General features: G+C 38.2%; 1 protein-coding gene across 5 annotated transcripts in view; it reads left to right on the forward strand.

The window, feature by feature from the left end:
• INPP5F (inositol polyphosphate-5-phosphatase F) overlaps positions 1-12,444 on the forward strand; it is a 53,677-nt gene extending 41,233 nt beyond the window's left edge. For 4 of the 5 annotated variants that reach the window (XM_044440074.1, XM_044440048.1, XM_044440058.1 and 1 more), the window contains 11 exons: positions 507-631; positions 1,084-1,161; positions 1,847-1,967; positions 2,569-2,697; positions 4,327-4,444; positions 5,055-5,253; positions 6,992-7,063; positions 7,203-7,276; positions 7,919-8,047; positions 9,288-9,375; positions 9,857-12,444. In XM_044440074.1, coding sequence (XP_044296009.1) covers positions 507-631; positions 1,084-1,161; positions 1,847-1,967; positions 2,569-2,697; positions 4,327-4,444; positions 5,055-5,253; positions 6,992-7,063; positions 7,203-7,276; positions 7,919-8,047; positions 9,288-9,375; positions 9,857-11,021 — 2,298 coding nt within the window. In that variant the 3' untranslated portion in view covers positions 11,022-12,444. Of the gene's footprint in view, positions 1-506; positions 632-1,083; positions 1,162-1,846; positions 1,968-2,568; positions 2,698-4,326; positions 4,445-5,054; positions 5,254-6,991; positions 7,064-7,202; positions 7,277-7,918; positions 8,048-9,287; positions 9,376-9,856 lie in introns of those variants that run through there. The other variant, XM_044440083.1, reaches the window with a different exon arrangement.
• The last annotated feature ends 246 nt before the right edge of the window (positions 12,445-12,690 follow it).

Below are 12,690 nucleotides of genomic sequence, written 5' to 3' on the forward strand. Positions count from 1 at the left end.
TGTAGAGCTACTCTTGAGGAAGGAAAGAAGAGAAACATGTACTATTAATTTCTGAGTTGTACGCAGTTAGCTTTGCACTAGTGGAAAATGCTTCCATTCATGTGAGTGAGACAAAGCATGCTGTCCCAAAGGGTGTTTCAACCATCCAGAGCAGCAACTTTGGGATATCGGATAGGGATAGGGAAATATGCGAAAACTTGAATGCTCTGCCTTGCACAGTGCAGAGTCCTCTGTTCAGTGTGCTCTAAATGGCTCATAAATTATATGTAATGACTTGATAATATGATGGCACTGTTAACAATATCACATATTGACAGTGCCTCTTGCATGTACTGAGAGGCTGGTTAATAGTTCCCAAGAACTGAGTCCCTCAAAATTCTCCTTTGACTAGAGAATGCTTAGAAAAACCCTCAACCTTCTAATACTGGCACCTCTATGTAAATGTATAGAATTGTTGTTTTTCAAGGAATTCTTATGTCTGTATTTGTTTTACTAACTTTAAACAGATCATAATTAACTTGGTGGACCAGACTGGGCGAGAGAAAATTATTGGTGATGCTTACCTTAAACAGGTTTTACTGTACAACAATTCAAGCCTAACCTATGTTTCATTTGACTTCCACGAACACTGGTAAGAATCAAAAATGCCTTACCCTAGCAATGTAATTCTGCAGTGCTAAGCAATAACATGCTGTTGCTTTATATATATTTCTTGTAAACTGTATAGTATGGCAAATATTCATCAGTACTTAAATTGACAGCTTCAGGTGCTTCTGTGAGTGATCTGGATGAAAAATGATAAAGTTTAGGTAAATGCCACCTTGATAAATTACAATTATAAAATATTAGAATGAGTTCTTTCTTTCATCTATTTAACACCAGACACTGACAGCTTGGGCACAGTTCCTCCACCCCACTCTTATTTACCAAGTATATATAAAAAGCTGTCCATTTATTACTTGTCTTCTACAATCTGTTCCAAATCATTTAGGAAAAAAGTGAGAATATACTTGTTTCAGATTTTGTATTATAGAAGCTGTAGATTCTTTTGGTTAATTCATTATTTTTCTTTGTACCTTTTAGCCGTGGAATGAAGTTTGAAAATGTACAGACATTAACAGATGCCATTTCAGACATCATCACTGATGTGAAGTGGTGCTGGTTAGTATTACTGTGTTCACTTTTTTCTGAAAATAAAGAACAAATTGCATAAAAATAACTGGTCCCTTCTACATTAGTAGCAGTGCGTAAGTGGCATCCCATTCACATTCTGCACACAGCGCAGGACAATGTTCTTTGTAAAACCAAAGGTGTTAGATCTGTTTCAGCCGCAAAGCTGACTTCTATTTGGAGAAGTTCTTGAGGGGGATAGGGCAGCAGTACTAATATATTTTAGCTTACAATGATGCTGCCTCTGGAGAGACATGTCAGACTTTTATAGTGATGGAAAACAAATGAAAGTTGGGAATCTATCCAATAATTGTGGATAGGAAAAATTGGAGTGTAGATAGGGAAAGGGGTTAGGGCCACCTGGAGGCCCAGGCAAGTCCGGAGGTTCCACACCTGTGCTTGAGTTCCTCAAAAGGAAAAAGGACATATCTAAATAGATAAGGAACAATACAGTTGTATCACAAAGCATGTAAATATTGTAGATACCCTTTTCTGTGTTCAGAAAATGAAAGTTTTTCTGAACAATTTTCTGTACTTTTTCTGTAGCTTGGAAAAGTTATCCCACAGATAGATGATCGCTAGAGTCTAATTTCTTTCAACAAAGGTTCCACTCTTTAAGGAACATAGGATAGTCCTTTTTAAAGCTCTCTAATAATTCTACTTTATTTTTTGGAAGGGTGGACCAAGCTGGTGTGATTTGTAAGCAGGAAGGAATTTTCCGGGTTAATTGTATGGATTGCCTAGATCGAACCAATGTTGTCCAAGCTGCTATTGCCCGTATAGTTATGGAACAGCAGGTATGATGACCGTAACAACTTCAGTGATTACAAACACTTAATAAAAACAACAGTGTGAAAAGCTGATCCAGTATGATTATTCTACTGGAACACATGGCTTTCCTGGAGAATACTATCTCAAGGAAAGCAGAGACTACTCCTGCTATGATTGTAAAAAAAATTGCAGTGTGAAATTTGTAGTTAAATCTTCAAATGTTTGCCTATCATGTTTGATTACTTTTAATCAAAAAAGGTAATTTTGAAAGGTAGTTTTGAAATCCTAAATAAATTCTAATTTTAGCCTGTAATATAGTGCACTGGAGAAGAGGTATGCATTTTATTATAAAAAATACTGAACAGCATTCTTCCAACAAACACAGCTACAGAGGGTAGTCTATTACTCTTGGGAAAAAGTAAAATAGACTTTCTTGAGAATTCATCTGTGGATGTCAGAAAAGATGGCTGAAGGAACTGGTTTAAGTTTTTATGGTTAACAAATGAGAAAAATTGAATAAACGTGGTTTTCTGCAGCTTCAGGAAAAAAATATCATGACCTCAGTATTAAAGTAGAGCTACACTCTTAAGTCTGACACTTAGTAATAACAAGTAAATTGAATTCCAGTTGAAAAAGCTGGGTGTAATGCCACCGGAACAACCATTGCCAGTGAAATGCAATCGAATCTACCAGATCATATGGGCGAACAATGGTGATGCCATAAGCAGACAGTATGCTGGAACAGCAGCTTTAAAGGTAAATACATCTTCCTTGAAGTTAATTTTTTTCTACCCTTCTCAGCATCCTGAATTGGTCATCTGCATGTAGCAGGAATAATTGACTTTATAAATGTGTGGGCTTCTTGTTTGTCTTGTTCAGCAGTTCACATCTATAGAGGAATGGTGTACTTTGCATTTTGACAGGCTATTAAAGGCTGATGGTAATGTCCTCTTGATTTGTAGTGTATCATATTGGAGGTAGGGCTCATTTATAAAGTCAATTCTGCAAGATGAGTGATACAGCTGCCACTTACTAGTTGGTTGAATATTGGCTATGTGGCTTAATTATCATAGTGGACTGTGCATAGGGTATGTATGTATGTATGTATTTATTAAAACATTTGTCTTCACATCTATTCATTCATTCCTTTTGCCTTTACTTGCTTGTAGATTCAGATTTTATGATAGACTAACATGACATAACGGGCTTGCTAACTGAATTAATATGTTGGAGGGCCTTTGATTTTAGCAGAGTTACAGCACAATCCTGTGGTTGCTCTGTGCTGTTTAGATGGCCACATCATTTCTGAGACCTAGCTGCAAGGTTGGAAAAGACCTCTGACCTCAGAGCTGGGTCTGCTTGGAATGTTCTCCCTGACCCTCACAGCTAGCATGGAAAGAACCATGTCAGGTGAATCTCTGTAAGAGCGCCCCAGAGATGAGCTTTATGGGATGTTGTAGGGAGGGGAGGAAATGGGTGTCACCATGACGTGAAGCAGTTTGGTGTTGTCTCAGCCTCCTTAGCTTGTGCTTCAGGGTGGGACACTTGGTTGGATGAATGAACAGTCTTTGCAGGGATGGCCTTTGCCTCCAGGCTTCTTTGTCTTTGTATGCCTTGTATTCCTTAAAGTTGAGAGGGTTATGGGCATCTGGATGGGGATGCACCCTAACTTGTCTTTTGCTAAGTAATATTTATTGCTAATGAGAGAGAGTTGTGTTTGAGAAAACTGTTTACAAGACTGGCATTTTCAGTATGCTTCTGTGCTGAAAATATTCCTAAAAATTAAATTTAAGTTTATTTGCAATAAATTGACCTGTTTAGTCTAAAATATTGTGATTAATTTAGTTGAATAAAGCTGTTCATAACTGGGTTTGTATTTATGTTATTGTATTTTGTCGTCAGTGGCTATTGCCTTGAGACTATGACCGTGAAATAAGTGAGATCATATAACAGTGATTGTGTTGGGCATACTTTGTGTGTGACTTCAGACTGCGTTTTTATTGTGCTGCATGTCTTGAGCTTGGCACTGAAACTAATGATGTATGTTTTGCACATAACACAAATGATCTTAGGGTACATCAGCCTTCCAGCCTGGTGCCCTTCAGGTCATTCTGGCTGGAGATGATGGCAGTTACAGCCTGAGATATGTGGAGGGCACCAAGGTGGGAAAGAGTGCTGTTAAGTCTTGTGTGTAGCTCTCTGCACGCATCTTTTACAGGTATGGGACAACTTTCAGATGGTGATTATGAGATGCCTTATTTTAATGTCTGAAGAAATTATGTTGAATTCCAAATAGTGCCATGTTCCTCAAATCATTGAAAGCTGATAACTATAATGTAAAATGTCAGTGTACTGAATTATTCAAAGATGTATTTTGTGTAATAGGGTGACTTCACAAGGACTGGTGAAAGGAAGCTGGCAGGAGTAATGAAAGATGGAGTTAATTCTGCAAATAGGTACTATTTAAATCGCTTCAGGGATGCATATAGGCAAGCAGTCATAGGTGAGAGAGCTTTCTTCTATTTTTATACTGAACATTGTCTAATATCTATCTGTTGAATTTTGCTTTTTTTTAGCTTACACGTATGTGGATTTATGTTAATGGGGTTACAGTCTTATTTTGAAGGCTGAGGTGTACTATTTGGACAAAGTCTTATTTTGTTTAGTCTCAAGAATAAAATTAGTCTTGGGCTGACCTCTGTTTGGATTTTTTCATAAGTATTAGTAATAGATTTTCCTCCACCTCTAACCAACAATTTTAAATACTTCTATGTTTTTAAAAACACTTTTTGTAATAAAACAAATATAGTTCAGTTCTTCAATTTCTGTAAAAGAAAGGGGAGAATCCACAAGAGCCACCTGCGTATGCCTACTTGCGGGAAGTTGCAAAAAGTAAGAGATCCAGACCTCTTTGCCCCACTTCTAATATGAGCACTGTTTTGCTTGTCATATGTAATTATTTTCAAAATATTAAAATACTAAAGCTGAGAGGTAGAACTTAAAGCCTGTCATTTTAAGATTAACCCATTTTAGAACTACCCAGTTTTTCTTCCTCTGAATATCTGATAACTTACTTTCGGGCCATCCTTAAACCTTTTGTGCTTTTTGTCTAGATTTAATGCAGGGCATTCCTGTGACAGAGGATCTCTATTCTATATTTACAAAAGAGAAGGAGCATGAAGCACTGCACAAGGAGAACCTGAGAAGTCATCAGGAACTGATTAGCCAATTATTACAAAGTTATATGAAGTTGCTTTTGCCAGATGACGAAAAGTTCCACGGTGGCTGGGCACTTATTGACTGTGACCCAAGGTCTGCAGAATCGCTGGTTATATTGATCATATAATACTATGGCATTGTTAAATGTGTCATTGCAGTGGTACAGTGGCAGTGGGGAGGGAGATGAACCTTAGTGATTGGTTTTCATGCAGTTGGTGTATAATACAGCTTCCCTCAACTTGGTGAGCCTTCAGATGTGTTGGGCTAGAACTCGTATCATGGCCATGCTGTCTGAGGATGATAGCCTGACACATCCAGAGGGTGGTAGGTTGGGAGAGACTAGTATGAATCCTGTGTTGGGAATTAAGTTTGTCAATGCGAAGTAGAGTTGGAATCCTGCAAATTAATGTTATGAGAAAACAATAGCCTGCAAGCCAAGTTTAAATATCTCTGCTGGATACAGCACTTCCAGATTATGTTATCAAGCCTTTGCCAGATTCACTCTGTGGCAAACTGAAGCTCAAAGGGCAGTTTTTGAGTTATATATTTGGTGTGGCAGCTGCTTACTCATACCTGGAACTTATGCTGGTTTCTGTTATCCATTGTTTGAGCTCCCTCCAGATTAGATTACTTAGAATATTTTATACAGGAGCTGTCTGAAAAACTGTCTGGAATCTTTGTGAGTTGAAGATTGCTAAATGAGACTCAGTGTTTTGATCAAATTCGTGCCAATGCTTGTCAGTTACTTTGGTCCATTTCAATGTGCTTGTTCACCTTTGAAAGGTTTTCACTGCTTATAAACAGGGTCCATGACAAATGCCTCCACAGAGGCCCTTCTGAAGTGTGCCGAGTGGCTACAAGAGAAAGGGCTTTTTCAATCATGGTGCCCTGATGATGGTGTCTTCTCCCTAGGGAGGCTTGCCTGCCTCTTACTCTGTTGTCATTTTAGTGTTATGCAAAGACTTTTTAAAAATCCATTTTATTTCAGTTTGTTTCACCTCTGCTGAAAGTTTTATGCAGTTTTTAGATTCTGCTGTTCTCTCATCCCCCCCCCCTTCTCTCTCTCTCTGTGGGGGTGGTGTTGTATTGGTTTTGTTACATTTTTATGGTATTCTAACTTTTGTCAGCAGCCCTAGAAATATGTTTGAAAGTTAGAGTAAACATTGCTGTAATAAATGCTGCAGTGGTAATGTCTAAAATTGACCACAGGAAGTGTTTGGGTTCTGAGGTATTGCTACAGCAGCGGCCTAACTCCATGGGAGAGGAGGCTTTTAGTGCTATGGTGAAGTAACGTGCAGGAAAGGCACTTGTGTGTGGCTCAAACATAAGAGAGGCAAATCTCATCTGAGTGTCTGTTAGAAACATGTATTATGCTCCCTGACGAAGGGTGATTTTTCCAAAAAACATTAGGTGTCATAAGCAGCTACTCAATAACAGGTTCTCAAAGTTCCCTTTTTAGTGTCTGGTACTAGCATGGTAACACTGTTTATGATCTTCCTGTTTTATGAGATCACAATACTAAGGTGTTACTGTTGTAGTGTGAGATGTGGTCACCAAATAGTACACATGAAATTCATCAAGTCTGACTGAGAAGTATGTTCTTAATAAAGATAGTTAATGGCAACCTCTTTCCTCAACAGATTAGTGTATTTAGAAATATAGACTAATTGAGAAATTTGTGTTGTTGACAAAAAAACTTTGAAGGAAAGCTTTTGAAAATATGGTTGTGTTCATAATACATTAACCAGTGACTGTCTTTTTACTAATTGTGTTATTAAAAGGATTCCCTACATCATTTGCATTATTGTAAAATACTGTTTGTTTATTTTAGTCTTATTGATGCTACTCATAAAGATGTGGATGTTCTGCTCCTGCTTTCTAACTCTGCCTACTATGTTGCCTAGTAAGTAAGATTCTTTTTATTTCACCCACTGAAAACAAAGATGACAGGGCATCTTAGCTACCTTTTTGACTATGTGTAATGCGGTTCAGGGACAAGTCAATCCAAATCTAACTTTAGGCATTGGTGTTTCTTTGTCTAGTTATGATGATGAAGTAGATAAAGTAAATCAGTACCAAAGGCTGAGCCTTGAAGATTTGGAGAGGATAGAAATAGGTAAGACTCAAGCCATTGCATCTTCTGCATTCTGTCCCCATTTCCTGCTGAGATTATTGTGCTATTTGTCACAATAATTGAAAATGTATAAATTTCCTTTCATATATAGACCATCTAATATTTATGCTTTACATTTGTATAGTCCATTTCTGCTAAAGCAGTCAGTGTTGTTAGTTTAAAATACAAGCCAAGAAATGCAATGCTGCAAAAAGGATATTTACATTGATTTATTACATTTATAGCCCATCTTTCCTTGAAGGGGTTTGAGGAAGGCATACATAATTCTGTCTCTTTCCCATCTTTCATTGCAACAATTGTGTTAGGCTGGCCCAGGTCAGCCTGACTCACCCAGTGAGCTTAATGGCTGAGTGGCAGTGAACTTGCATCTCTCCCGTCTTTGGCATTGTACCACTGTGCCACACCAGTGGGAGGGAAAAGTGGCAAATTTATTACATTATCTGTTATTAAAGCTACACAATGAAACTGCAGAAGACTCTTCAGGAAGAGGAGGATCCAAATGACAGTTTCCACAGCTTTATTTTTTCTAAGAGAATGGCTCTTATGGAAAGAGTAGAAAGCTCTGAAGTGTGTTCTTTCAAAGTTCATTCCTGATCCTAAAATACTGATGCTTTTTTAAAAAAGGACCTGAACCAACTCTTTTTGGGAAGCCCAAGTTCTCATGCATGAGGCTCCATTATAAATACAAAGACACAAGTGGATATTTCCATACCCTTAGAGCTGTGATGCGCAACCCTGAAGAAGATGGAAAAGGTACATTGCTGCTAATTATAAGAGATGTATTACACTCTTGTAAATGCTGTGAGCATTGCACATGGGGGATAGAATTTATTTACATGAATGTACTTGCATAGAGATTATATTTCCTAACTTCATTGAAAACAAAAAAATGAAAGTGAACCAAACTAACAACTATTTTAGAGTTTGGTTTTACTGAGATACTTATGAAGGTGCTCTCTCATTGAAGGATGTTCAGTTCTGCCCCCACCCACAGCTGCAGTCTTTCTTTTCAACTTGGCTCACTTGGAAAAAGTTTGTCTGCAGGACAGACTGCAGGAAAGAGAGAGAGAGAGAGTTGTATCCTGTGTGTATTCCTGCGCCCTCCCAAAAAATTTTGAGTTGCAGTTTTGCTTGCTTTGCCTGTGAATGCAGAGATCTATAATTACAGATTTTTTTTCACCATCACAGTTAAGGCCAGATTCACTTTTCTTCCTGACATAATAGTTGTTTTTGGGCAGGAATTCAATCCTGTGCACCTCTGCATGAAATCTGAAATTATGCATCCCAGATACAGGGGATTACTACTTCAGTGAGAGGTAGGCCAAAGATGTCAATAGAAATTCTTATCCCTCTTAAGAGTGATTCTTCTCTTTTATGAAGAACAAGAAGCAGCCCTTTGGACATAAAGTGTAGAAGAAAAAGTCTTACTGTATTTTCTTTATGTTAAAAATGCAGTGGAGGTAATGGTACACACCACCCTTGCTCCTGCATTCATATACATGCAGCTTCTCTGTAGATTTATCTGTGTTAAACAGGGTGATGGGCAGGTTTCCTGACTCGGGGAGGCTTGTAAGCCCATTCTGCTGAGCACACACAAATCCCATGGTGTTAGGCACTAAACATAGAAAGGGCCTTTAGAAACACCCACATGCCCAGAGAGCCCAGTGGACTATGGGGCAGTATAAAACTAGGATGATGATGATGATGCTGAAGCCCAGGGCTTGGAGCATGCCTCTATACCCCCTCCCCAATCACTGGACATGCACATGCTAGGCATGTCATGAATGGAGCTGGCCAGAGCTGGGGGGTCAGACTAGATGGCCCAGGAGACCCCTTCTGAGTCACTCTGTTTCTGTGCGTGGTGTTCTGTATGTGCATACTGAACATCTGCATAGATGGGACTTTCTTGAAGTCATGTGCTGACAAGCCTCGGCTAAATAAGCAACTGATATCTAAAACACTGTATTAGAATGGTGGATTAATTATATTTCAGACACTCTTCAGTGCATTGCAGAAATGCTGAGAATTACAAAACAAGCCATGGACTTAGATGTGCCCATTATTGAAAAAAAACTGGAGAGGTGAGTTGTATTTTTCCCTACCATGAATTTCTCCAGGTCCCAGTTCTCTTGGGTTGTAACACTTGTACTTGTTGCTTGTAGTACTTGTTCAGTGCAGTCTGCATGTAGCATGTGCAAGCTAAATAAGGCATAATGCCTATCTTTAGATTTCTGGCACTTATTTCCTTTGGGTGTGTAGGTTTAGAGCTAACACAGGTGTTTAATTAGTTGGACTCCAAATCTCCAAATAGCTTTCTTTCTTTCTGATCCTGGTTTACAAGAGAGTTTCTCCTGTAATGGGTTCTGGATATGGAGTGGGGAAGCCGACTTTAGTATCTACCCGAATTAAAAATAAGCTGGAGTCAACAGAATTTGTTATCCTTAAGCCATGTTAAAGCAACGGACTCGTCACTAGAATATACTATCTGTATATTAAGTAAGGTATTGGAGGTAGGTCTGTTTGTGTATAACAGAGGAAGTGATTAATTTTTTTCTTCTACAGGAAAAGCAGTAAACCCCATGAGGACATCATTGGTATTAGATCCCAGAACAGGGGCTCCTTGGCTCAGGGGAAGAACTACTTAATGAGCAAGTTTTCATCTCTTAATCAGAAAGTGAAACAAACCAAATCCAATGTAAACATCAGCAACCTTAGGAAGCTGGGAAACATTACCAAGCCTGAACTGAAAGTCAACTTCTTAAAGCCCAATCTGAAAGTAAATCTTTGGAAATCTGACAGTAGTCTTGAAACCATGGAAAACCCTATGACAGATACCAAAGTCAATATGGAATCAGACATTGAAATTTCCTCAGATAATGACTCTTTCCATTCAGATGACTTCCTTACAAATTCTAAATCTGATGATGATCAGCAGTTCATGGACTCATTAGAGAATGTGGGGCAGATAGATTATGTCCTACCTAGTTGTGGTATCATTGCTTCTGCTCCTCGGCTAGGCAGCCGATCACAGTCTATAAGCAGTAGTGACATGAATATTAGTATCCCTGTCCCTTCAGAAATCCACATCGCACAGTATGGAGACCAGCCTAACAAATCTGAACCTGAAGGCAAAGCATCTCAGGAAACTCCTTCCACTGAAAATGCAGCGGTGGAGTTCACTAAGCCAGTTGATGCTTACTGCCATAAATTTGTACAGGATGCTCAAGTTAAGATGACCACTGTTTCAGGAATGGAGATTGGTTCTCAAGGACCTCAGCAAGATGCCGATTATGTTAGCTGTAATGCTCCTAAGAAAACTGAACCTTGTTTGGGAAGAACTAATGAAGCTCCTTCTAGACCATCAAAACTGGATGTATCATTTTCAGAAACAGGATCACAGCTCTTACTGGTTGAACAGACTAAGTCTTCTAGATGTTGTAACAGCCCAGGCTCCTCATCCAGTGTTCTTGAAGTTGAGCCAGGGTTTCATATGACCCCTTCACCTGCAGAAAGCAATGGCAGTAGGGCAGTATCACCCTTTGCAAAGATCCGCAGCTCCATGGCCCAGGTAGCTAATATTACCCAAGCTGGTTTAACCCAAGGGATCAATTTTGCAGTTGCTAAAGTACAGAAGAGTCCAGCTGAACCAGAATCTGTAAATGAAATTCAACCAAGTGAACTGAGGGATATGTTTACACAGTGTCAGACACGAATAATTCAGATCTAGAGCTCAGCTCTAATACCCAGCTGTACATATTGCTAAGCAAAAGGTTTGCTATATAACCCCGAGAAGAAGGGGCAAACTGTCAGAGTATTGGTATTAAAAATGCCAATAACTATGTTTACAGAAAAGTTTGGAAGAAGTGGATTCTGAACAGGTTTCAGAATTATCCTTGGGCAGCTGAGTGGGTGAAGGGTAACCATACTAAATAGGTAACTCATAAACCAGTGGCTGATGTGCATGCTGTTTGTTTGAGTGATCAGTTGCACAATTAGCTCTGAGACTAGTTTTCATAGACCTTCTGCTTTATCTAGAGTATATTGAAGGGCTGGTACTGAACACCTATTACCTTATTAATCTTGCACTGTACCAGTGAACATTTTACTCAGAAGATATCCTATTTATTTTTCAGACTAACTTTTAAATTTAATTTTAAAAATTTGTTTTTCTTGATCTAGTTGCATTCTTAAGGGCACTTCCACAAAGGGAGCATTTGAATATGTATGCCTATGAATTTACTTCCTCCACCAATTCCTTGCTTCTTCCTACCTCTGTTAACCATGGTACCATGAAGCATTCTAATATAGTAATATGTAAATTTTTTCAGGGTAGCTGCAGAAAAGGGGTTTCTTAAAAAAAATCTTTAAATCATACGATTTGTCTAGAAGGTATTGTGTGTCTGCTAGAAACTAGCTCCTTGCTATTAAGACTACTACTGGTTTTGAGGAAAAAGGTCTTTAACTTTAAAATAATTGAGTATGTGCTACTGTGTTCATATGAGAAGACATTTTATTGCCTAAACATAACCAGGAAAGTAACAAAATAGATAACTGAAAGCCTCAACCATAAAATCATACTGCTGATATTTAAAACTAGATTAATGCAAAGTGTTTTAAAAGAGTTATAATAGTTGTGATCTGTTGAGATCAATTCTGTCTTTGTTACATTACTGGCAGGGAATGGGGTTGCATTTAAATGCTTGTATTGGGAATCAGATTCCAAAAGTGAAGTGTGAGAGGACAATTCTAATAGCTCATACTGTTTTCCCCAGAACGTTCTTGTGGCTGATGTAGAATGTAGCAGCAGAAACAACTACACTGGATACTGCTATCTTGTGCTTCTTAGCCTCAGTAGTCCCCATTCTAGAGCCAAGGTCTGTATATGTTAGTACATGTGTACTATACTAGATTGCACGTACTGTTCTAAGCAGTTAACCAGTGTCACAATGGTAGTATGTCTTTGAATATATCTACTATAACAGAAGTGATCATCAACTTAACCTGATTGTCTTTTTTTTTTTTTGGTCCAATACTTTTGATACTGTTTCCATTTTGTTATTTATTTCTTACTGCTGTAATGTGTGTTCTTTTCTTGGAGTGTCTATAAATTTGTGAGTATATTTAAAATAAAATAGCACTGTTTTAATGTGGGAGACCTATCAGAATATTTTAATAAAACAATTCAGGTAGTAGTCGTTTGAGTGTACACAGCTGAAAACATTTGAGGGACTTTTTTAATACCTTCTGCTTTAAAGTATATATGCTTTTCCCATTACTGGTTTAAACCAGTCTTTAAGTCTTCATGCTCTTAATTCCTCTTAAATGTAGCCTACAGCATTGCAATCTCCATAGTATTTAATATGAAATAATTCTATCACTTTGATATCTTCATGGTA

This window comes from Varanus komodoensis, unplaced genomic scaffold, assembly GCF_004798865.1.
Source record: "Varanus komodoensis strain SLA01 unplaced genomic scaffold, ASM479886v1 scaffold1, whole genome shotgun sequence".
In the NCBI taxonomy this organism is placed as follows: domain Eukaryota; kingdom Metazoa; phylum Chordata; class Lepidosauria; order Squamata; family Varanidae; genus Varanus; species Varanus komodoensis.